The 25,879-nt window shown below is 45.5% G+C and overlaps 2 protein-coding genes across 4 annotated transcripts in view; one reads left to right on the forward strand and one right to left on the reverse strand.

Annotated features, from left to right (window-relative positions):
• Positions 1–3,520, forward strand: part of MTO1 (mitochondrial tRNA translation optimization 1) — a 35,619-nt gene extending 32,099 nt beyond the window's left edge. For all 3 annotated transcript variants that reach the window (XM_062186356.1, XM_062186357.1, XM_062186358.1), the window contains exon 12: positions 3,029–3,520. In XM_062186356.1, coding sequence (XP_062042340.1) covers positions 3,029–3,151 — 123 coding nt within the window. In that variant the 3' untranslated portion in view covers positions 3,152–3,520. The remainder of the gene's footprint in view (positions 1–3,028) is intronic.
• Positions 3,521–22,748: 19,228 nt separating this feature from the next.
• On the reverse strand, positions 22,749–25,606 carry EEF1A1 (eukaryotic translation elongation factor 1 alpha 1). Its single transcript, XM_062186359.1, has 7 exons — positions 25,410–25,606; positions 24,955–25,134; positions 24,545–24,841; positions 24,316–24,466; positions 23,964–24,220; positions 23,557–23,791; positions 22,749–23,452 (listed from the first exon to the last, which is right to left on the reverse strand). Exons 1-7 carry the CDS (start codon positions 25,551–25,553, stop codon positions 23,328–23,330), a joined length of 1,389 nt encoding a protein of 462 aa, XP_062042343.1. The 5' UTR covers positions 25,554–25,606; the 3' UTR covers positions 22,749–23,327.
• Positions 25,607–25,879: the final 273 nt, after the last annotated feature.

Raw genomic sequence — 25,879 nt, forward strand, 5'->3', positions numbered from 1 at the left:
TCTAATTATTTCATTTTGATTTCTCTCTCTCTCTCTTTTTTTTTTTTTTGACAGGCAGAGTGGATAGTGAGAGAGAGAGAGAGACAGAAAGAAAGGTCTTTCTTTGCCGTTGGTTCAACCTCCAATGGCCACTGTGGCTGGCGCGCTGCAGCCGGCGCACCACACTGATCCAAAGCCAGGAGCCAGGTGTTTCTCCTTGTCTCCCATGGGGTGCAGGGCCCAAGGACTTGGGCCATCCTCCACTGCCTTCCCGGGCCATAGCAGAGAGCTGGCCTGGAAGAGGGGCAACCGAGATAGAATACGGCGCCCCGAATGGGACTAGAACCCAGTGTGCCGGCGCCACAAGGCAGAGGATTAGCCTGTTAAGCCACGACGCCGGCCCTGATTTCTCTTTTTTTTAAAAAAAAGATTTATTTATTTATTTGAAAGAGTTACACAGAGACGCAGCGGCAGAGAGAGAGAGAGAGAGAGAGAGAGAGAGAGGTCTTCCATCTGATGGTTCACTCTCCAGTTGGCCTCAACAGCCGAAACAGCGCCTATCTGGAGCCAGGAGCTTCTTCAGGGTCTCCCATGTGGGTGCAGGGGCCCAAGAACTTAGGCCATCCTTCACTGCTCACCCAGGCCACACCAGAGAGCTGGATCGGAAGTGGAGCAGCTGGGCCTCAAACCAGCGCCTATATGGGATGCCGGTGCTTCAGGCCAGGACGTTAACCCGCTGTGCCACAGCGCCAGCCCTTGATTTCTCTTTAAAATGTCAATTTCATGGGAAAAATTTTCATTCATGTCATGTACAAATTTCTTGAATTCTTGGATTTGATTCTGATTGTGTTTGACTAATCCTATGATTAATCTTTAAATTCTATTTCAGGCATTCATTTCATCGATTTCTTCACATTCTAATATTTAAGTATTGTGTTCCTTTGGGGGGGCCATGTTGTCTTCCTTATTATTTCTTGAATTTCTGCATTTATTTTTAGGCATTTGTGGAGATACTTGTTGGTTTTTTCCTCTGATGGCATTTATCTTTGGACTTTGGCTTAGTGGAATGTCTGTCTGTACTTTCAGTGAATACACAGAGGTGTGTGTGTGGTGTGGCCAGGGAGCTCTGGTCAGTGCTCAGGGTGGGATGAGTATCCAGGGTGACAGCCAAGTTGGGCATTGTAGATCTCTTGTTAACGATCAACTCCTGCTGTGATCATACCCTCACCTCCTCTCCACCAGTGTGATCAGTGCCCAGATGTTAGCCCCCAGTAGGTGCAGTACTCATCCATGCTGCCATATGAACCACACAAATGATCTGCACAGTTCTCAGTCTGAACATGGATCCCACTGAATGACTCACCCAGGCAACCAGGGAGTTCCAAGCACGTGGAGTCACACACAGTGATTGGCCAGAGACCCAGCCACATCCTGCACCCTCTCGTGCAGCCACAGAGTCCCCACGGTCTCAGCACACAAGCTCCCACAGTCATGGGCTGCAGAGGGTCCACTCCACCCCACCAGCCTGCCTGATCCACAGAGAGGCAGCTGTTCCCAGAGCCAGCTGCTTGGGCTGCTCCACCTAGGCAGCTTGAGCCCCAGAGCCTGTGGTATGTTGGTAGGCTGGTCTTATGTGGGTGCCCAGCCCCCTGTCGTTCCTCCCAGCCAGACTCAGAGTCAGTGGGGAATGCAGATTTTTCCCTCTGCTGGAGTTTCTGGATCACACGCATGTACAAGAGCCCCTGGTTGAGTGTTGCCTTCTCCCTGCCACTTGCACTGGAGCTGCTGCCACCAGTACTCGGAGATGGAGTCTGTCTCAGCCAGTTGCTGTACACCTACACAAGGGATTCCACAGCTGCTGCATATGCCCAAAATGGCGCCTGCCCTCCAGCTGATCGCCAGGTGCCATTGTTGGGGGGCTTGGGTGAGAGAAACGTGACCCCTTTTTTTTCACTGGGTCCGCAGGCACCCTCTCCACACCAGGGCTCCAGGCCAGAGTCATGCCCTGCTCTTCCTTCAGCTCTGTCACCAGTGGCATGCTTTGCTGCAGTCTCCAAAGCTGCTGCTTTCTCCAGCTGTCGGCTGCTGGAGTCATGTGTTGTGCACCTTCCACACAGGTCCACAGCGTTCTTCCTTCTGTAAACTTTCCACTGCAGTTTTCTCTCCGATTCGCCCCAAAGAATGCACTTCCTACACTTCCTTTTTTTTTATTATTATTAGTATTTAGCCCTAGCCTAGCACGTTATGTTGTTTCCTATTCCACCATCTTCAAAAAGTAGGTACTCTAAAAGTTAATTGAAAATGAATCTTGGGGCTGGCACGGTGGCATAGCAGGCAAAGCTGCCGCCTGCAGTGCCAGCATCCCATATAGGCGCTTAGTTCAAGTCCTGGCTGTTCCACCGCTTCCAATCCAGCTCTCTCCTATGGCCTGGAAAGCAATAGAGGATGGCCCAAGTCCTTTGGCCCCTGTACCCATGTGGGAGACCCAGAGGGGGCTCCTGGCTTCTGATCTGCTCAGCTCTGGCAGTTGAGGCCATCTAGAGAGTGAGCCAGAGGACAGGGATAGAAGACCTCTCTCTGTCTCCCCCTCTCTGTAGCTCCACCTTTCAAATAAATAACTCTTAAAAAAAAAAAAAAAAAAAAGGAATCTTAATGGAGAACGGGACTGGCAAGGGGAGAGGGAGGAGGAGGAGGGGTGGGAGTGTGGGTGGGAAGGCTGATATGGTGGGAAGAATCACTATATTCCTAAAGTTGTACTTACGAAATTTGTATTCCTTAAAAAATAAATTTTAAAAAAATTTAAAAAAAACAAACCAGGTAGGTACTATAACATCTGTTAGTGTGTGATCTCAGAATCATTTTAACTTCTCTGAGCCCCAGTTTCCCATTTGTAAGATTACAGAAGTAATAAGCACTACTCCTTTATCTACTCTACAAGGTTGTTTTGAAGCTACATTAAGATTGATATTTATGGAAATGTTTTATTAGGAGGAAAGTAGATTTGAGTTGCCATTGCTCACTTACACTCTGGTTATGATTTTCTTGTTAGATCGGGGCTGCCAGTCGTATACCTGGAGTGACACCTTCTGCCATTGTCAACCTGCTCAGATTTGTGAAGACGACTCAGCAAAGACAAGCAACTGTGAATGAACTGCCACAGACTGATCCATGACGCCTGTGATACCACCATAAAACTCTCACTTCACAGGAGACTTAAAGTGCAAATAATTCTGTCAGTACCAGAGTATAGATAGGAGATTGCTATTTAGCACTTATTAAAATAGCTTTATTAGGTTATTACAGGCTTGTTGTTAATTTGTGAAAGGAAAGAGGTTGTAATTGTGATTTTTGTGTATCTGGAAAAAAATAGTTTTAAACAATGTGTGCTGTTTTGGCAGTTCTAATACCGTAAGCCTCTTCATGTAACTTCGTGCAGTGTTCCTCAGACATGTCATGAGGCTAAAGTAAAGCTGAAAAAAAAATCTTGCATATTTGCCTACTCATAAGGACTTTGCCCATTACATGGTATGCCAAATTAAAAGTCTTACTGTTTGGTCTATTTTGAAAGTTGGTAATTTTTGCCTGGTTGTCCTAGGTTAGAAAGCAGCATCAAAGGGGGAAGCTTTGGCACAGTGGTTAAGATGCCACTGGGGATGCTGCATCCTATATTGGAGAGGCTGGTTTGAGTCTTGGCTCTTCTTCTTCCTATCTAATTACCTGCTAATGTACATCCTGGGAGGCATTAGATGGCTCAAGTACTTGAGTCCCTGCCACCCACATGTGAGACCTGGATTGTGTTCCTGGCTCCTGGTTTGGATCTGGCCCAACCCTAGATATTGGGGCCATTTGGAGGGTGAACCAGCAGACAGAAGATCTCGCTAGGTCTCTGTCTGTGTTGCTATCTCTCTGTCTGTCTTTCAGATTAAAAAGAAGAAGAAAAGAAAAAACAGTTTTTAAAAAGAAAAAAGTAGCAAAGTCCTGAGATAAGAGCTAAAAATCGAGACTATACAAAAGCATCCAGAATCATTCAGCTGATATCTAATACTGGAATACAGTATGTAGGGTGAAAGTTGACTTTTGAGATTTCTGTACTTCACACAGCGTTGTGGGGAGGCCGTAGTTCACAACAACCTCATATATATTTTGTGAACAAATAGAACAAGGAAGTTCCAAGCCTCCCATCATAAAGTAATGTCAGAGAAGGAAATGTGGATTACTGTGTTTAAATCAATATACAGTGTATACATGAATTTAAATATCACACTGTAGCCTGCAAATATGCACATTTTTATAATTAAATTCTTTAAAAGATTTTTTTTGCTACAGTAAATCCTCACAGTAATTGTTTTTTGTTTTTTGTTTTTATTTTTTGACAGGCAGAGTGGACAGTGAGAGAGAGACAGAGAGAAAGGTCTTCCTTTTTGCCGTTGGTTTACCCTCCAATGGCCGCCGCTGCCAGTGCACTGCAGCCGGCGCATCACGCTGATCTGAAGCCAGGAGCTTCTCCTGGTCTCCCATGCAGGTGCAGGGCCCAAGGACTTGGGCCATCCTCCATTGCACTCCCGGGCCATAGCAGAGAGCTGGCCTGGAAGAGGGGCAACCGGGACAGAATCCGGTGCCCTGACTGGGACTAGAACCCGGTGTGCCGGTGCCGCAGGTGGAAGATTAGCCTATTGAGCCACAGCGCCGGCCTCAGTAATTGTTTTTAAAATTAATGAAAGCCCCATAAAACTAGAAAGATTAGAAATCACCATTGTTGTTATAGGCATTTGACCTAGCAGTTAAGACACCCATGTCTCCAATCAGAGTGCCTGAGTTCAATACTTGTCTCTGGCTACCGACTCCAGATTCTGACTACAGCTTCCTGTTAAGGTACACCCTAGGATGCAGTAGTGATGGCTCAGGTAATTGTGTTCCTGTAACCCATGTGGAAGACCACGATTGAGTTCCCACTTGCTGGTTTCAGTACCAGCCATTGCAGGTATTTGGAGACTAAATCAGCAAACGGGAGCATGCTTTCTTTCTCTTTCTCTAGTAAATAAATAGAAGTACTTGGGCCTCTGCTACCTGTGTGGGAGACCCAGATGTTCCAGGCTCCTGGCTTCAGCCTGCCCCAGCCATTATATGAGTGAGCCAGCAGATGGAAGAGTCTGTCTCTTCTTCTATTGCTCTTTCAAAAAATAATTTTTTTAATCACCATTGTTTTCTCTCATCTCACAATGTGGATACTAATTTGGTAACTTGATTGAAGGAGAACAAAGGCAATTATTTTATATCATACAATAAAATTATGTTTTCTTTTTAAAATTTATTTATTTGAAAGGTAGAGTTACAGAGAGGCAGAGGTAGAGAGAGAAGTCTTTTTTTTTTTTTTTTTTTTTCCCAGTGGGAGGTAAAATAGCAAGGTTTATTAGGGAAGGGACATCTGTAAGGACAGATGGGCACCTCTCCAGACAGGACCTGGGAGAGAGTGCCCAGTCGCTCGGACTGGGGGGGAGGAAAGGAGCAAGGTTACATGCGAGAGAGAAGTCTTCTATCTGCTGGTTCACTCCCCAAGTGGCTGCAATGGCCAGAGCTGCACCGATCCGAAGCCATGAGCCAGGAGCCTCCTTCGGGTCTCCCATGTGGGTGCAGGGGCCAAAGCGCTTGGGCCATCTTCTGCTTTCCCAGGCCATAGCAGAGAGCTGGATGTGGAGCAGCCGGGACCGGCACCCATATGGGATGCTGGCACTGTAGGTGACAGTTTTACCGGCTGTGCCACAGCGCCAGCCCCTAAAATTATTTTCTTATGAAACTCTCATGACTGTAATCTCATAGCACTGAAGACACAGATCCATAGTAATTGGTGAATAGTGTTTCTCTATTTTTAATTCAGAATTGATACAGAAACCATAATAGTGCTGGTACGCCTCTTAGGCTCCAATACTTCAGTGGTTCCAAGGGCTAGAAGTGAGTGACTAACTGGGCCCTTTGGTTTCTCAGATACCTCAGCTTTTCTGGATAGATCAGCATATGAAGACAGTGAAATGGGCCCAAGGGCCCTTTTGTCCCTGAAATGCCAGCCTGGATGTCTGTTGTCAGCCTATGGGAGAGGCTTCCATGTCGGCCACAGGTCAAAGCAGGTACTTAGGATAAGTCTAAGGGCCTCAAAATCACTTTGGCTGTGGATCTAAGTCTGATTACGGGTATGAGGCAACTAAATAGCTTGTTTCTGTCAGTGCACATGTTCACTTGAATACAGCTGTTTCCATGGGTTTCCATGGGTTTAGTCTGGAGAGACTAAAATCTTAGTCTACCTAGAAAGCAGTCGTATCAGGAACAAGTAAATTGTATAGGTAATGCTGGGTCATTTAGCAATGGTGAATTATTTTTGACACTTAATTTGGTAATTTCAAAAGGTGATAATTTCTTTGTTAGTCATTATAGGTACTCCTTGACAAAATTTCTTCTTATTATAAAGAAAATATTAAGTATAATACTGTCGCATATATTTTGTACTACCTATTTAGCACAAAATGGGAAATCACTGTTTTTAAACTTTTTTTCCCCTCTTATTAAATACAAAAGCAAAGGCAGTAAATGGGATGCCTACTATATGAAATACACTAAAGATTTATCTTGTAGAAATAAAAAGTTCCTTAGGAAATTCCTGGCATTTTGTGCCAAGTGGCACTACACATACAAAGGAGCTCTAGGGTTTAATGCTAGTCCATTAGAATCATAACGATCTTTGATAGAAAACATTTATTTTAGATTCCACCATTGGGTTTAGAATATAAACCTCATCAAATACTATTTCTATTGTCATTAGCCAAAAGCGCTACAGAATATGGTACCCTAGGGAAAAATCAGCTAAAAATGTGATCTTACTCATTTACTTCAGAAATCCCCCATCATTAAAAATAGTCAACTTCCAGCAAAAGTTGGCTACACTTGTGATTTCCTCCACTCACCACAGACCACACTGTCCAGTAGTTGGAAAAGCCTGGTGCTAAAGTTCATATAAACAGAAACCAAAATTAAAAAGGGGAAATGACTTGGAGCAGTTGTGAAATAGTTGGGGGAGGGAGATGAAGATGGCTAAATTAAACCATTACCACCTTCATAGCCAGGAACTTGAATTTTGTAAATGATTGTTTTAAAAATGTTTTGTCACTTTTCAGCCTAGATGGAAATGATGATGGCTTTTCCACTTCAGAAATTTCAATTCCTAGAAAAGTGTCTTGCCCCAGGAAAGTCAGGAATATCAAGAAAGCCAACAGGGATGTATGCTGCTTGGATTGACCAAATCTCATATTGGAATGCCTGGCTTCTGATCCAGCTTCCTGCTGTTGCACAACCTGAGAGGCAGTAGGTGATGGCTTAGGTACTTGGGTCCCTACCACCTACATGGGAGACTGGGTTCAGTTCTGGATCTCTGGCTTCAGCCTCACCCAGCCCTGGCTGTTGGCAGTTATCTGGGGAGTGAACCAGTCAATGGAAGATTCATTCATTTCTCTCTCTTTCAAATAAATAAAGCCACCAATAAAGACTAGCCACTTATGCAGGAATGTACTAGTGAAAATTAATTCTTCCTCTTAGACTGCCACTCCGTAATACTTCCGTTATTGTACCTAATTTCATTCTATCTTAATTTTTTTAATAAAACTGTGGGACAGTAATGCCAAAAGTTCCCATATGCCTCTCACTGCTTCCCCTCTATTTCATATACTTGTTTGTGTATTTGTCACAGTTGATGAACCTCACCCAGCTTCCCCTGTTTTTCTAATCCACAAACCTTTCCAGCCTCTATCAGTCAACATTCTGTGTTCAAATTGTTTTTTTTTTTTTTTAGCTCCCACATAGAAGGGAGAACCTGTGTGTCTCGCTTATTTGTCCCAACATGATGTCCTCTTTTTCCATCCATTTTGCTGCAAATGATAGGATTTCATTCTGTTTTTATAGTTGAATAATATAGTTGTGTGTGTGTATCATTTTTTTTTTTTTTTTGCCATTCATCTGATGATGGACATTTGTGTTGAGTCTATATTTTGGGTATTCTGAACAGTACTGCTATAATGAGTTCTTGTCTTTGGGGGTATGTACCCAGTAGTGAGATTGCTGGATCCTACATCAGTTCCATTTCTAGTGTTTCAAGAAATCTCCATATTGTTTTCCACAGTTGCTGCACTGATTGACATTCCCACCAAGAGTATATAAAATTTCCCCTTCTCCACATCCTTTCTAACATTTGTTACTGTCTTTTGGATAATAGCCATTCTGACCCTGTGAGGTGAGATTAATAATCGTGGTTTTGATTAGTATCTCCCTGCATTCTATCTGACTTTTCATATCTCTAGAGAGAAAGGCCTCTTGAATGCAGGCAGTGCCTTGCCTGTAGACACTTCAGTGCTTTTTAAATGACTTCTTGATTACCAAGGGCAAGTGATGCTAACACTCCCTCAATTGATCAATCAAATGTGATAGAAACATTGTGGGGCAGGTTAGCCTAGCCTTAGCACACATTGGAGTGCCTGGCTTTCATACCCGTCTCCACCTCTGGACTGCAGCTTCCTGCTAATACACACCCTGGGAGGCAGCAGGGTTGCTCAAGTAGTTGGATTCCTATCACTCATGTGGGAGATCCAAATTGAGTTCCCAGCTCCTGGCTTTACCTCTGTCCAGTCCCAATTGTTACTGGCATTTGAGGAGTGAACCAGTGTGTGGGAGCCTTGTCTGTGTCTCTGCCTGTCAAATAAGTTAATTTAAAATATTTTTTTAGTATTTCTGACATAAGTATCAAGAAGTACACAATTTTTTAAACTTCTGTTTATTTATATGAAAGGCAGACAGAGGGAAAGAGTGAGCTCCTGTCCACTGGTTCACTCCTCAGATGCCGGCAACGTGTGGGAGGCTGAAGAAGGAAGCCAGAAAGTCAAGCCGGGTCTCCGAGGTGGGTGGGTAGCGGCAACTCAACTGCTTGAGACACTCCACTTCCTCCCCGGGTCCAAATCAGCAAGGAGCTGGAATCAGGACCCAGAGCCAGGAGGCAAACCCAGGCCCTCCTATGTGAGATGCAGGCATCTGAACCACGAGGTAAAACACCCAGCCCAAGAACTGTGCACTTTCATGTTTGCTTGTTCTGTCTTCATGTTCTCTTTAGCTGAATTTCCTCCCTATCTTCCTGCCCTATCCCTATGTTTCACTGCTTCTAGTCTGCAACTGAAGATCAATGACATTCACTTTATGTATTTTCTTACTGAAGATGTATTTATTTGTGCAAGGCAAGGTGATAAAGACACAGACAGAGAGAAATATTCCATCTGCTGGTTCACTCTCCAAATGCCCACAATAGCCATGGCTGGGCCAGGCCAAAGCCAGGAGCCCGGGACTCCATCCAGGTCTCCCGTTTGGGTGGCAGGGACCCCAAGACTTTGGCCATAGTCTGCTGCCTTCCCAGGCACATTAGCAGGAAGTTGGATAAGAAGCTGGGACTCAAAATGGTGCTCTGATATAGGATGCTGCCCTCTCAAGTGACAACTTAACCTGCTATTCCACTGCATCTGCTCCAGATACTGATTTTCTTAGTTCAAAAGCCAACTGAGAGGCCTGCATTGTGGCATAGTGGGCAAAGCCTCCAACAGTAATGCCGGCATCTCTTATAGGCACCAGTTTGAGTCCCCGCTGCTCCACTTCCCATCCAGCGTGCCCTGCTATTGTGTCTGGGAAAGGAGCAAAGGATGACCCAAATGCTTGGGCCCCTGCACTCACAAAGGAGACCTGGAAGAAGCTCCAGGATCCTGGCTCCAGATCAGCCCAGTTCTGACCATTGCAGCCATTTGGGGAGTGAATCAGTGGATGGAAGATCTCTGTCTCCCCCTGCCCATTCTCTCTGTAACTCTGCCTTTCAAATAAATGTATAGCAATCTGAGAGAGAGAGAGAGAAAGCTAACTGAAGAGACCAACACTGTGGCACATGACTTAAGCTGCTACTTAGAATAACAAATATATAAATAAAATTTTTAAAAAATTATAATAATAAAATATATTCATTTGGGGCCTACTCTGTGGTATAGCAAGTTAAGCTGCCACCTGCCATGCTGCTCCACTTCCTATCCAGATCCCTGCTAATGGCCTAGGAAAGCAGCAGAAAATAGCCAAAGTGCTTGGGCCCCTGCACCCACAGGGGAGACCAGAAGAAGCTCTTGGCTTCAGTCTGGCCCAAGTCTGATCCACCTCCGGCTGTTGGCAGACATTTGGGGAGTAAACCAGCATATGGAAGCTCGCTCTCTCTGTCTCTCCCTAACTCTGCCATTCAAATAAATAAATAAATCTTTCACGAAATGCATTATTTTGGGGGCTGACACTATGGCATAGTGGGCTAATCTTACTCTTGCAGTGCCGGCATCCCATGTGTGCACCGGTTCAAGTCCCGGCTGCTCCTCTTCCAATCTAACTCTCTGCCATGGTCTGGGAAGCAGTAGAAGATGGTCCAAGTGCTTGGGCCCCTGCAACCACATGGGAGACCTGGAAGAAGCTCCTGGCTTTTAGCTTTGGATTGGCTCAGCTCTGGCCATTGTAGCCATTTGGGGAGTGAACCAGCTGATGGGAGACCTCTCTATAATTCTGCCTCTCAAATAAATAAATAAAATCTTTTTTTTTTTTTCTTTTGGACAGGCAGAGTGGATAGAGAGAGAGACAGAGAGAAAGGTCTTCCTTTTTGCCCTTGGTTCACCCTCCAATGGCCACTGCGGCCGGCTCATCGCACTGATCCAAAGCCAGGAGCCAGGTGCTTCTCCTGGTCTCCCATGCGGGTGCAGGGCCATCCTACACTGCCTTCCCGGGCCATAGCAGAGAGCTGGCCTGGAAGAGGGGCAACCGGGATAGAATCCAGCGCCCCGACCGGGACTAGAACCCGGTGTGCCGGCACTGCAAGGTGGAGGATTAGCCTGTTAAGCCACGGCGCCGGCCATAAATAAAATCTTTTTTTTTTTTTTTTTTTTTTGACAGGCAGAGTGGACATTAGAGAGAGAGAGAAAGTTCTTCCTTTTTGCTGTTGGTTCACCCTCCAATGGCCGCCGCGGTAGGCGCGCTGCGGCCAGCGCACCGCGCTGTTCCGATGGCAGGAGCCAGGTGCTTCTCCTGGTCTCCCATGGGGTGCAGGGCCCAAGGACTTGGGCCATCCTCCACTGCACTCCCTGGCCACAGCAGAGAGCTGGCCTGGAAGAGGGGCAACTGGGACAGGATCGGTGCCCCGAATGGGACTAGAACCCGGTGTGCCAGCGCCGCAAGGCGGAGGATTAGCCTAGTGAGCCGCGGCGCCGGCCTAAATAAAATCTTTTTAAAAAATTATTTTTTCATTCGAAAGGTAGAGACAAAGATTTCCCAATCATTGGTTTACTCCCCAGATGCTCACAACAGCTGGGCTGGGGCCAGGTCAAAGCCAGGAGCCAGAACTAGAACCCAGGCACTCCAATGTGGGATGTGGGCATCCCAAGCAGAGTCTTTTTTAAAAAGATTATTTATGTGAAAGGCAGTTACAAAGAGATGGGGAGAGAAAGAGAAAGTTCTTTCATCAGCTGATTTACTCCCTAAATGGCCGCAATGACTGGAGTTGGACCAGGCCAAAGCCAGGAGTCTGGAACTTCATCCAGGTCTCCCATGTGGGTTCAGGGGCCTAAGCACTTGGGCCATCTTCCACTGTTTTCCCAAGTGCATCAGCCGAGAGCCGGATCAGAAATAGTGCGCCTGGGATTCACACAAGCACCCACAACCACCACAGCTTAACCTGCTGTGCCACAATGCCATCCCCCAAGCGGACTCTTTGAAAACAAAATTTATTTTATTTGAAAGCCAAAGTTACAGAGTGGGAGAGAGAGAGATCTATCTGCTGGTTCACTCCTCAGATGGCTGCAATGGCCAGGGCTGGCCCAGGACAAAGCCAGGAGCCAGGAGTTTCATCCAAGTCTCCCACATGGGCCATCTTCCGCTGCTTTCCCCAGGCCATTAGCAGGGAGCTGGATCAGAAGAGGAGTAGCTGGGACACAAACTGGAGCCCATATGGGATGCCAGCATCACAGGCAGCAGCTTTACCTGCTATGCCACAACACTACCCACCCCACCCCACCCCAGTAGAATCTTAACTGCTACACCAAACACCTACTCCTGGTGGGGACATTTTTAAGTAAACCAGAAGAGTTGAAAAAGATCAGGAAGCGGCAGATTCTATATCTTTTTTTTTTTTTTGGCCTTTTTTTTGTTTTTAGTGTATTTGGGGGCGGGGGGGCAGATTCTATTTAAACATTAAATTCTATCTCTTCGGCCAGCGCCATGGCTCAACAGGCTAATCCTCCGCCTAGCGGCGCCGGCACACCAGGTTCTAGTCCCAGTTGGGGCGCCGGATTCTGTCCCAGTTGCCACTCCTCCAGGCCAGCTCTCTGCTGTGGCCCGGGAAGGCAGTGGAGGATGGACCAAGTGGTTGGGTCCTGCACCCCATGGGAGACCAGGATAAGCAACTGGCTCCTGCCTTCGGAACAGCGCGGTGCGCCGGCCACAGCACACCAGCTGCGGCGGCCATTGGAGGGTGAACCAACGGCAAAAGGAAGACCTTTCTCTCTGTCTCTCTCTCTCTCTCACTGTCCACTCTGCCTGTCAAAAAGTTAAAAAAAAAAAAAATCTATCTCTTAGCTTCCTGGCACTAATATAAGAAGATCTTTCTGTCACAAGGGGACCAAGAGAAACCTTTTTCCTATTACTAAAATCTAAGAGTAATTCATCACATGTCCCCTTAAGGAAAATAGTACTTTCATTAGCAGCTACTACCTGGGGCAGGCAGGTGCCGGCCTGCATCCTGTATTAGAGTGACTGGGTTTGAGGTCCACCTCCCGCTCCTGACTCCACCTTCCTGCTAACGCAGTCTGGGAGTCACTTGATTCCCTGCCAGTCCTGTGGAGGTTCAGATTCAGTCCTGGACTTTTTTAGCTTTGGCCTGGCCAGTTACTGCCCTGGGCATTTGGGCAGTGAGCCAGCGGATGGGAATTCTTTCACTGCTCTCAAATTAAAAAAAAAAAAAAGTACTACCTAATAAATGTTTTCTTGTGTGCCAGATAGCAAAGTAGGTGCCATACATGTGTTATCCCATTTAACCCTGTGATAAAGTTATCCCTTTTCCATAGACAAGGGAATCAAGACCTGGAGATTCCAGGTAACCTGCCTATGATCAACACTGCCACGTGCTTCCACTACTGCCCTCTTCCTCTGTACGGAGAATTGGGATTTTGGTCACCCTCTGTCCCTCTGCAGCCCAGATGTGACCTATGTCCTTGTTAGTTGAAACGAGGCTTGGTAATTTCAGTTCCCTCAGTGTTTGGTCCACACCTGAGGCTGCAGTACAAACTGACCCAGTGAATTGTGCAGGGAGTCTTCTGGGTGGATTCTTTGTCCTCAGAAAAGGGCAAAGGTGATGAAAATGTACTGAAATTATATTATGGTGATAGCTGCAAAACTCTGTGAAGATTATTAAAGATCATTGAATTGTACACTTTAAAAGGATCAATTTCCCTAGGAGGCAGCAGGCAATGGTTCAAGTACTTGGGTCCTTGCCACCAGCATGGGAGACCCTGATCAAATTTTAGGCTCCTGGCTTCAGCCTGGACCAGCCCTAGCTGTTACTCTGACCAGAGTGGTGGGATATGATGTTTGGTATGCAGGACCATTTTTGCTTTCAGGTGTTAGCTTTAGGATTGTTTGATGCCTGAACAAACATAAGTTACTTTCATGCCAACTATTCAAGGATGTGTTTTTCTTCAGAGCAAGACCCAAACTGGGACATCTATATCTCATATCAGAGAGCCTATTTTTTTTTAATTTATTTTTTTGAAAGGCAGAGAGAGAGAGAGAAAGCGAGAGAGAGAGAGAGAGAGAGAGAGAGAAAGCGAGAGAGAGAGAGGTCTTCTGATGGTTCATTCCCCAGATGGCCGCAGTGGCTGGAGCTGCACCAATCCATAGACAGGAGACAGGAGCTTTTTCCGGGTCTCCCATGCTGGTGCAGGATCCCAAGTACTTGGGCCATCTTCTACTGCTTTCCCAGGCCATAGTAGAGAGCTGGATCAGAAGTGGAGCAGCTGGGACTCAAACCAGCATCCACATGGGATGCCAGCACTGCAGGCAGTGGCTTTACCTGCTACACCACAGTGCCGGCGGCCCCAAGCCTGTGTTTTAAGTCACTTTGAACAACACTCTGCAGTCTTAAATTACTCTTCATTTACTTGAAGACAGTAATGATTTCTTGGTGTTTGCTGGCCTTAAGCAATCCAGAATATACTGTATTATTTTTTTTTTTTTTTTTGGATTGAGCTTTTTTTAATTTTTGAGAAATACAAATTTCGGGGCCAATGCTGTGGCACAGCAGGTAAAGCTGCCACCTGCAGTGCTGCCATAACATACGGGCACCAGTTCGAGTCCCGGCTGCCCCACTTCCGAACCAGCTCTCTGCTATGGCCTGGGAAAGCAGTAGAAGATGGCCCAAGTCCTTGGGCTCCTGCACCCGCATGTGAGATCTGGAAGAAGCTCCTGGCTTCAGATCGGCGCAGCTCTGGCCATTGCAGCCAATTGGGGAGCGAACTAGCGGATAGAATACCTCTCTCTCTCTCTCTCTTTCTCTCTCTCTCTCTGCCTTTCCCTATATATAACTCTAATAAATAAATAAATCTTTAAAAAAATACAAATTTCATATGTACTTTAGGAATATAGTTATTCTTCCCACCCACAATCCCACCTCTCCTCCTCCTCTTCCCTTCCCAGTCCCACTCTCCATTAAGATTCTTTTTTTTTTTTTTTTTTTTTTAATTTTTGACAGGCAGAGTGGACAGTAGAGGGAGACAGAGAGAAAGGTCTTCCTTTTTGCCATTGGTTCACCCGCCAATGGCCACCGCGGTAGGCGCGCTGCGGCCGGCGCACCGCGCTGTTCCGATGGCAGGAGCCAGGTGCTTCTCCTGGTCTCCCATGGGGTGCAGGGCCCAAGCACTTGGGCCATCCTCCACTGCACTCCCTGGCCACAGCAGAGAGCTGGCCTGGAAGAGGGGCAACCGGGACAGGATCGGTGCCCTGACCGGGACTAGAACCCGGGGTGCCGGCGCCGCAAGGCAGAGGATTAGCCTGTTAAGCCACGGCGCCAGCCAAGATTCATTTTCAATTAGCTTTGTGCACGGAAGACCAACTCTGTACTAAGTAAAGATTTCAACAATTTGTGTGCGCACACACACATACAGACACAAAGCTGTTAGAGAACTAGTTTTACAGCTGACTCTCATAATACAACTCACTGAGGACTGAGGTGCAGCATGGGGAGTAAGTACATAGTGACTCCTGTTGTTGATTTAACAATTAACACTATGTATGATGTCAGTGACCACCCAAGGCTCTTCACATGAGCTTCATAGGCAATGGAAGCCTTTTGAGTCCACAAACTCCATCAGAGTATACTGTATTTTTAAAAATTATTTGACAGATAGATTCAGACAGTGAGAGAGAGACAGAAAGGTCTTCCTTCCGTTGGCTAACCCCCCAAATGGCTGCTATGGCTGGCACTGCGCTGATCCGAAGCCAGGAGCCAGGTGCTTCCTCCTGGTCTCCCATGCGGGTGCAGGGATCCAAGCACCTGGGCCATCCTCCACTGCCCTCCTGAGCCACAGCAGAGAGCTGGACTGGAAGAGGAGCAACCGGGACTAGAACCCAGCACCCATATGGGATGGGCAGGCAGAGGATTAACCAAGTGAGCCACGGCAACTGCCCCTATACTGTATTTTAATACAAGGTCAGACTGTGCTGTGTGTGTGTAGTGTTTCAAACTATGAAAGGAAACTTCTTGAACTTTTTACTTCGTTTCACAACTAACAACTTCAAGGAGAGCACTTTGACTCAAACTTTAGAAATATGTACAACTACTTACTCTGAAGAAAAATATCCATGAACAGTTATATCAAATAATGAGAAATTGAGTTCCCAGAGCTGCATCCCTAGCTTCAACCTAAAGACTTTGCTATGAGAAAATGTTCTTTGTACAAACTATAACTGAATAGAAACCATCTCATGTCTCAGACATTTACAGAATTTCAAGCTCTACAAGCATCCTTAAGAGGCTCAACAGAGAAGTTCAAATGGCGACTTGAGAAGATGTGACAACAGCTGGAGTCAGGGCTAGGGGCTGAGCTTTGGCTGAACTGCTACCGCTGTCCCCCTGCCATCTGTTACAGAACTGCTGCAGATGCCCTCAGGAGAGAAAGACACTTCCTCAGTTTAGGGACCTCCAGACAGCATCGAACTCAAGTTGCTTACCCGGTAACCCAGCTAACCACACTTGCTGGGTATCCCCCAGTCACAAGACACTGAAATTTAGCAAACTTTTAGTTTTTTTCTTTTCATATTAGTCATCTGGTGTTTAACCTCTGCTTTTACTTTTTCAATGGAATAAATGAAACTGCCAGCTCTTGATTTCCATTAAGCTTATTTTTTCCTTAACTTTATTTAATGTATTTGAAAGACAGGGAGTAAGAGACAGACACAGATATCCCCCCCCCCTTTTTTTGACAGGCAGAGTGGACAGTGAGAGAGAAAGGTCTTCCTTTGCCGTTGGTTCACCCTCCAATGGCCACACCGCGCTGATCCGAAGCCAGGAGCCAGGTGCTTCTCCTGGTCTTTCATGCGGGTGCAGGGCCCAAGCACTTGGACCATCCTCCACTGCCCTCCCGGGCCACAGCAGAGAGCTGGCCTGGAAGAGGGGCAACCGGGACAGAATCCTGTGTGCCGGCGCTGCTAGGTGGAGGATTAACCTGTTGAGCCACGGCGTCGGCGACACAGATATTTTCCATCCATTGTTTCTTTCCCTAAATGCCAACAGCCAGGCCTAGACCAAGTGGGAGCCAGGAGCTGGAACTCAAAATCATGATCCCCCATGTGGATGGTAGGTATTCGACTATTCGAGCCGTAACCAGCTGCCTCCCAGGTGGGCATGAGCAGAGCCTGGAGTCGGGAGTGAAGCCAGGACTTGAATGTAGTAGGCACTTGGATAAGGAATGCAGATGTTCCCAGCAGTGTCTTAATCACTACAACAAATGCCTGGGGGCCGGCACCTGCAGTGCCGGCAGCCCATATGGGCACTGGTTCTAGTCCCGGCTGCTCCACTTCTGATCCAGTTCTCTGCTATGGCCTGGAAAAGCAGTAGAGATGGCCAAAGTCCTTGGGGCCCCTGCGCTCACGTGGGATACCCCAGAGAAGTGATGGCTCCTAGTTTCGGATTGGCGCAGCTCCAGCCATTGTGGCCATTTGAGGAATGAACCAGTGGGTGGAAGACCTCTCTCTACCTCTCCTTCTCGGTGTAACTCTTTCAAATAAATAAATCTTTAAAAAAAAAAAAAAAGACTTCATTGCCACCTTAACTTGAAAAAATGTATTTTTTATGATTTATTTGAAATGTTGAGTGACAGATTTTCCATCTGCCGGTTCACTCCTGAAATGCTGGCAACACTCAGCCTTAAGCCAGGAACTCCATCTGGGTCTCCATGAGGGTGGTTGGGATCCAAGTATTTGGAGAATTTGCTGCCTTCCAGGCACATAAGCAGGAAGTGGGAACAGAAACGTAATTGGGCATCCCTATGGCACTTTAACATACTGAGCTACATTGCCCACCCCATGAGTTTAAATAGCAGAAAATGTTTGTCTGCCCCAAAAGGGTAAATGTAAAGCTATCACCTACTTCTCTTTGCTTTTACTAAACACTTGATAAAATTTCATGGTTGCCTTAGGATTAAAATTGTGAAATATAGCCTATAGTATTAGGTGAATTTGGCATTGGTTGAACCATCATCAAAGAACGAGTCTCTGGTGGACCACAGGCCTATTTCTTTGAATCTAATTACTACTTGCCAATAATGTAAGTAAAGATGTAGAAACGGAAGTATCAGGAAAGTATCAATTTGTAAATCACAAAGCCCATGTTTACTTACCATGCTAAGGATGTCTCAACAAGATGGGAGATACACATACACTCCCATCCTTAAAATTAAATCAAATCCTGGAACAGTGGCTGCACTGTGGTACAGCAGGATAAGCCCATCTGCAGCTCAACATCCAATGTAAGCCCCAGTTTGAGTTCCAGGAGCTGGGCCACCACTGATCCAGCTCCCTAACATGCCTAGGAAAGCAGCAGCAGATGACCCAAGTGCTCCTGTATCCACTTGGACCCCAATTAACTCCTGGCTTAGGCCTAGCCCAGCCCTGGCTGTTGTGGCCATTTGCGGAGTGACCCAGTGGATGGAAGATCTGTCTCTCCCTGTTTCTGCTTTTCAAATAAGTAAAGGGGGGGGCAGCGCTGTGGTGTAGTGGGGAAAGCCTCCGCCTGCAGTGCCGGCATCCCATATGGGTGCCAGTTCGAGCCCCAGCTGCTCCACTTCTGATCCAGCTCTCTACTATGGCCTGGGAAAGCAGTGGAAGATGGCCCAAGTCCTTGGGCCCCTGCACCTGCATGGGACACCCAGAAGCACCTCCTGGCTTTGGAGCAGCACAGCTCCGACCGTTGCAGCCAACTAGGGAGTGAACCAGTGGATGGAAGACTTCTCTGCCTCTCCTTCTCTCTGTAACTCTTTCAAGTAAATAAGTAAATCTTTAAAAAAAAAAAAAAAAAATCTTGGAACAGAAAAAGGCCATTAATAGAAAAACTAGAGGCCGGCGCTGCAGCTCAATAGGCTAATCCTCCGCCTATGGCACCAGCACACCAGGTTCTAGTTCTGGTCGGGGTGCCGGATTCTGTCCCGGTTGCTTCTCTTCCAGTCCAGCTCTCTGCTGTGGCCCGGGAGGACAGTGCAGGATGGCCCAGGTACTTGGGCCCTGCACCCGCATGGGAGACCAGGAGAAGCACCTGGCTCCTGGCTTTAGATCAGCGCGGTGCGCTGGCCGCGGTGGCCATTGGAGGGTGAACTAACGGCAAAGGAAGACCTTTCTCTCACTGTCCACTGTCAGAAAAACTGGTGAAATATGAATAAACTCTGGAGATCAACAGCAACATTCCAGTGCTGGCTTTTCAGTCTTGACATATGTACTATGTAAATGCATGACAACCATAGGGGAAGCAAACTGAGGGACCTATGGGAATTCTTCATCCTATCTTTTTTCAGCTTTTCCAAAAGTTATTCCAGAATAAAATTTGCAAGAAAAAAGTCAAATATGCAAATATAGTTTAAAGGAGATCTTCCTAATATGTAAAATAGAATTGCTTAAATTATAGCCTTTCAAACAACTGTAATAAAAGCTACTTTCTCTTGGGTTCTTACAACAGGCCAGATACCAGGCCAAGGATTGTTATCATCCTCATAACAGAGTCAGGATCCTCCCCATTAGAGGAATGATGAAATGAATAGCTTCCCCCCACCCCAACACCACACTCATCCATCTAGTCCAAATGCATCAATTTGAGTATTAAGGATGACTTAACAGAAGTATATTCTAAAATAGCAGTCCTTTGTGTATACACAAGTATATTAAAGTTTTGGTGAACACTTTTAAAAGCTCTAAATTACCTGGAAAACAGCAGGGAAAAAAATCTGGAAACCATGTGACAAAATTAATAGCTTTAGGAACTGAGAGTTGTTAGCTCAGGACTATCAATTGATGTCTGAGTAAATTAGTTGGCTTTCAAAAAAGACATCATTTGATCATAGAAAAAAAATGGCCTGTGCTAGCGCTGTGGCATAGCAGGTGAAACCAATGCCTGCAGTGCCAGCACCCCAGCGCTGGTTCGAATCCCAGCTACTCCACTTCCAATCCAGCTCTTTGTTTATGGCCTTGGAAAGCAGATGGCCCAAGTGCTTGGGAGACCCTGTCTGTAGCTCTGCTTCCCAAATGTTTTAAAAATAGCATATATGACCGGGAGATTATCAAGAAAAATTTAAATAGAGAAATTCACCCAGCAATGGAATGATAAGCTAGCTCCCCTTAATCTAAGTCATTTGTACTGTGGGTATACTTGCCCCTGACAAAGGTTATTTTGAAAATTCATAGCCTGAGATGTTTCTGCTCTATGCAGAACATACACATGGAGGTAATCAATTTGTGTTGTCTATCCTTTTAGTCCTCAGATATTAGACAAATTTCTATGGCTGATCCAAAATTATGCTCCCTCACAGTATCCCTTCTTTTCTAGCATCACCACAACCTGGAATTATCTACTTGTATCCTCCCACCAAACTTGCAAAAGCCTTGTCCATGTGGTATACAACTCAGGAAGCCTAGAATAGTGCCTGGCATGGAGTAGGCAGTTATCTTTGAAACAAACTAGTTCATTGTCCTAATCTGTTTTTCCTCCTCAAAAAACTAATCTCTTAAATTACTAAATGACTCAGCCACTTCAGAAAGTTTTGTGGTTTACACCTGCCACAAAACCTAGCAATCCCATTCCTAGGAATTTACAAGTAAAATGAAAGAGGCAGGTTAGCTACTGATTTGGAGGCCCACATCCTAGAGAACCTGATCCTCTACTTCTGATGCAGGTATTCCCCAATATACCTGATGAACAGTGGATGATTAAGAACTTGAAGTTCCTTTCACCCACGTGGGAGACCCATATGGATTTCCTGACTCCTAGCTTCAGCCTGGCCTAGCCCTGGCTGTTGCAGTCACTTGTAAGTAAGCTAGTGAATGAAGATCTCCCTGTCAAATAAACCTTTCAAAAAAAAAAAAAATTCCTGTGAAGGGTAGACTACTGCCCACTACCCTTTGGAGACCACCATATGGTCTCTTTGCAGATTTCTGCTCAGAAGTCAGCAGTCAAAAACTGCAATAACCATGCATGCAATTTCCATTCAATTTTTCCTTCTGAATTCAGTACGTTAGTATTCAAGTTATCATTCAATCTTGGCTTTAACCATACTCAGACCTGCACGTAGGAGGGGACTGATGCTACTTAAGTAATGCTGGGTGTGAAACGATCTATGGAACCCTGCAGTTTGAGAAGTTAAGCTAAATTGAAAACTACATAAAACCTTCAGGTAACACAAGTGGGAAAAAAACCCTACGTATCCCCTCCCACCACAGAAGCTAGAATGCTATTCCCTTCTTTCAGGGTATCGGTCCCAAATCCACTGAGCAACTTTCTGCAGCATTCATGGTGACACATGAACTAGCGCTAACAACCTAAAAATTATGCAAGGTTTTCTTCAACTGTTTACTGCCCTTTTTAAAGGGCCTCATATCACAATTGACTCCCATGCTCAGGAAAAGCTTGCTCTGGCATTTGCTCAGCAATTCCTGCAGAATCCTTATATCCTATGCTGAAAAACTTGATTCTACTGTGCCAATCATGAGCCAGATCAGACTTTAAACTTAGCCATTTATATTGAGGCACTTTACAAGTTTAGATACCAAAAAAAATCACAAAACTTAAGGTGATTTTACTAGAACTGGGTAACTGACAGCTACAAAATAAAAGGGTTAAATATCCTGTCCAGTTGGACAAAAATTTTAACTGCATAAGATACAAATAGTATCATTAAAATCCTAGCATTGATATATACTGAGGCTGGGCTTAATAGGGAACTGTTCCCCTATTAAGAGTGGGTGGACTGGCACAGCTGAGGTTTACTAGGCAAGTAGAATTAACCACAGTAAAGTGTTGGGGAGGTGCAAGCTTTGAGTCTTGATGTGGTCAAAACCCAGTGATTGTTATTTTGGCTAAGGATTTAACAAAAAATGAGCAGTTAAACCCTAGTATTGTTTAACTCCCAAATCAGAACACCTTCCCTAATCAAGATCATACCAGAATCCCTGGGGCAAATTCAACAGCTCAAATTAAAATACAGCTGTGAAGTATAGCACTAGGTTTAAATATTCAATTTAGCTTGCAGTCCAGTCCAATATATGCTTTCAATCAACCACATATCACTTTGTCCTTTGACTAATGTTCAGAATCTACCAGTAGATGGTGCTCAAAGCCAAGTATCCAAAGCACACACGCATGTGGCTAAACAAGCTTAGTAAACTCCATGTCCTGCCCTCCGTATCTTTACAAGGCTACTCTAGTACACCTCTTCTAGTAAGCCCCACAGTTGTTTAATAGCCAGCTACGTCTCACCTCCCCAAAAAGCTGCAGGCAGCATGCTCATGTGAACAGCCCTTGTACAAGGTAGGCCAAATGCAGTCAAGTTTGGTTAATAGGATCTTTTTATGGGGTACCCTTAAATTTTCGCCAGAACACTGTAATACCAGCCACCGTAAGCCCACCTTTTCAACCCCTGGTTCAATCTGAATTTGCAGACCTTATTTTTGCCTTTCAAGCTGCATTAAAATCCTAGGGAACACACCCTTTTAGATTACAAAATACTGACATAACGTTGAAAATCCTATGTTAATTCACTCCAAATTAGAAACCTCAAAGTTATAATCCATAGTAAATCACTGTAGATTCCTTGCTAGTGACCAGCCAACAATGCAATGACCCAGTACACTTGATCATGTCAAGTGAATACCTCCAAACTGATTGTCAGCAATCTCCATGCTATTCATGGGTCACTAGCACCACTATGAACCTCAAGAATAAACCTTACTTAAAAATATGCTTTCCCCACCTTCCTGTATCTTCTGTGGTCTAATTCTTGTCAGCCTGCAAGTCCTTTACCAAACTCTGCTTTAGAAGAAATCCGTTAGAAATGTGTTTTCACTTACATCAGGAAACCATCTCCTACCTCAGTTTTCTTAGGAACCAGGTAGTGTCCAGTGCCATTTAATTAAAATTTCCTTTCAAGTAACTTGGAAACCAAAATTTAATGATTCTAACAAATTTACTTGTAGCTACACAATTTTATATGCAACATTTCATCCCTTAAGATTACAGAATTTTGCTTTCTAAACTAAATTACATGTTAACAGTTCTAACCAGCAGGGCTGCCAACAGCCCTCCCCACAGCTTAAAACAAGCAACAGGTGCAAAAAAGATCCCTAACCCATGGAGTTTTAGCTTAAAATTCCAGCTGATTCGAATCACAAAAACCTGGAACACATTTTGACAGGTCCAGTATTGACCAAAAGACGACACAGGTTTCTCATTAAACTTTGTTTTAATGGGTCTCAAAATTCTGTGACAGATTTTTGGTCAAGTTGTTTCCATTAAAAAGTAGATTTTAAAAACTAATAACTTAAAACTGCCACGCACAAAAAAAATGGTCCACACAACATTCTCCTTTCCTTCTGAAGGTTTTACGATGCATTGTTATCATTAACCAGTCTTTCACTATTAAACTTAAATGGCCAATTGAGACAAACAGTTCTGAGACCGTTCTTCCACCACTGATTAAGACTGGGGTGGCAGGTATTAGGGATACTATTCATTTAGCCTTCTGAGCTTTCTGGGCAGACTTGGTGACCTTGCCAGCTCCAGCAGCCTTCTTGTCCACTGCTTTGATCACACCCACAGCAACCGTCTGTCTCATATCACGGACAGCGAAACGACCTATTGAAAAAAAGTATTGAATTGCCATGAGACACATAGTTCACAGAAGCAATTGTTAATCTTTAGTACAACTTGTAATAGCAATTTAAAAAAAGCATCCTTACCCAGAGGAGGATAGTCAGAGAAGCTCTCGACACACATGGGCTTGCCAGGAACCATATCAACAATGGCAGCATCACCAGATTTCAAGAATTTAGGGCCATCTTCCAACTTCTTTCCAGAACGACGATCAATCTTTTCCTTCAGCTCAGCAAATTTGCAAGCAATGTGAGCTGTGTGACAATCCAGCACAGGGGCATACCCAGCACTGATCTGACCTGGATGGTTCAGGATGATCACCTTGGAAAAAGAGGATTTGCATTTAGTGCTGCTTCTCAAACTTAACCAACCCTTTTAACAGAGCTGGAAATGCTAACTCCCCTGATTCAGTAACACTTCATACATGCATGATTGCTTTACCCCTGGAGTATGCGTAAACACTGCCAATCAACACATCATTTTAAATTGTTACCTGAGCAGTGAAGCCAGCTGCTTCCATTGGCGGGTCATTTTTGCTGTCCCCAGCAACGTTGCCACGACGAACATCTTTGACAGACACGTTCTTGACGTTGAAGCCCACATTGTCCCCAGGAAGAGCTTCACTCAAAGCTTCGTGGTGCATTTCGACGGACTTGACTTCAGTTGTGACGTTGACTGGAGCAAAAGTTACCACCATGCCAGGTTTGAGAACACCAGTCTCCACTCGGCCCACAGGGACAGTGCCAATACCTAAAACATTTGCAGATTATAGTTAGTCAAGGCCAAAGATTTTCACCTGTCCCAATTCAAGTTATAGTTTGACGTTACATTAACACCCAACTTACCACCAATTTTGTAGACGTCCTGTAGCGGCAGACGCAGAGGCTTGTCAGTTGGTCTAGTTGGTGGAAGGATGCAATCCAGGGCTTCAAGCAGTGTGGTTCCACTGGCATTGCCATCTTTGCGGGTGACTTTCCATCCCTTGAACCAAGGCATCTGAAACGCGAGACCAATTAATTCTATCACATCACCACTTTCAGCTCTTTAACAAGAATTGTCTTGAAAGTCACTTACATTAGCACTTGGCTCCAGCATGTTGTCACCGTTCCAACCAGAAATTGGCACAAATGCTACTGTGTCAGGGTTGTAGCCAATTTTCTTAATGTAGGTGCTGACTTCCTTAACGATTTCCTCGTATCTCTTCTGGCTGTAGGGTGGCTCAGTGGAATCCATCTTGTTAACACCAACAATTAGTTGTTTCACACCCAGCGTGTAAGCCAGAAGGGCATGCTCACGGGTCTGCCCGTTCTTGGAGATACCAGCTTCAAATTCCCCGACACCAGCAGCAACAATCAGGACAGCACAGTCAGCCTTTAAAGAAATCAAGGACATACACTGTGAACAAAGGTACTTCTAACCTAGGGAGGAACCCACCCACTCCCCACCTAGAAAATGTTACTTCTACAGTTACTAATTGCACAAACCTGAGATGTGCCTGTAATCATGTTTTTGATGAAGTCTCTGTGTCCTGGGGCATCAATGATAGTCACGTAATACTTGCTGGTCTCAAATTTCCACAGGGAGATGTCAATGGTGATACCACGCTCACGCTCGGCTTTCAGTTTATCCAAGACCCAGGCATACTTGAAGGAGCCCTTTCCCATCTGTAATTGTGCAGAACAGTCAGACGGTTACTAAGACACAGCAAAGCTCAAAACCCCATCCCCCCCCCCTTGGGAATGCATTCCACTTCCCATACTACTGGGCCTAGGTGGCTCTCCGCCAGTCGAAATGGTGACTAAGACAGTTTTGGCTCGTGATTTTAACATTCACATTCAGACAACTAATCACTGTTGTCTTCATAATTATACCACTCAATCTTTTTAGTAGGAAGACTTAATCTAATTCAGCACCTTTCCTCTTAAGATACTGGACATACCTCGGCAGCCTCCTTCTCAAATTTTTCAATGGTTCTTTTGTCGATGCCACCACATTTGTAGATCAGATGGCCAGTGGTGGTGGACTTGCCCGAATCTACGTGGCCAATGACGACGATGTTGATGTGAGTCTTTTCCTTTCCCATTTTGGCTTTGATTTAGCGGTGGTTTTCACGACACCTAAAATGGAAAAAAGGGGGGGAAACCTTTGAACCACTGTCCGAGGGTTGAGACTAAGCCACGCTCAAAACTCAAAAGGGCAAATTCCAAGGAGAATTACATCCAATGCCAAGCTGGCCTGACTCTTCAGTCTCCACCCACCAAGTGAGTTAACTCCATCGCCTAAAAATCCCCGCCCCCAGCCGAGCCAAGCCGAACTCCAAAGGCCACACGGAGAAGCGAGGTGCCCAGACGGCGCCCTGTAGCCCGTGGGGTCGCAGGAAGCGGCGGCCGAGGAGGGGAAGGCTCTTTT

This window comes from Lepus europaeus, chromosome 3, assembly GCF_033115175.1.
Source record: "Lepus europaeus isolate LE1 chromosome 3, mLepTim1.pri, whole genome shotgun sequence".
NCBI classification, from domain to species: domain Eukaryota; kingdom Metazoa; phylum Chordata; class Mammalia; order Lagomorpha; family Leporidae; genus Lepus; species Lepus europaeus.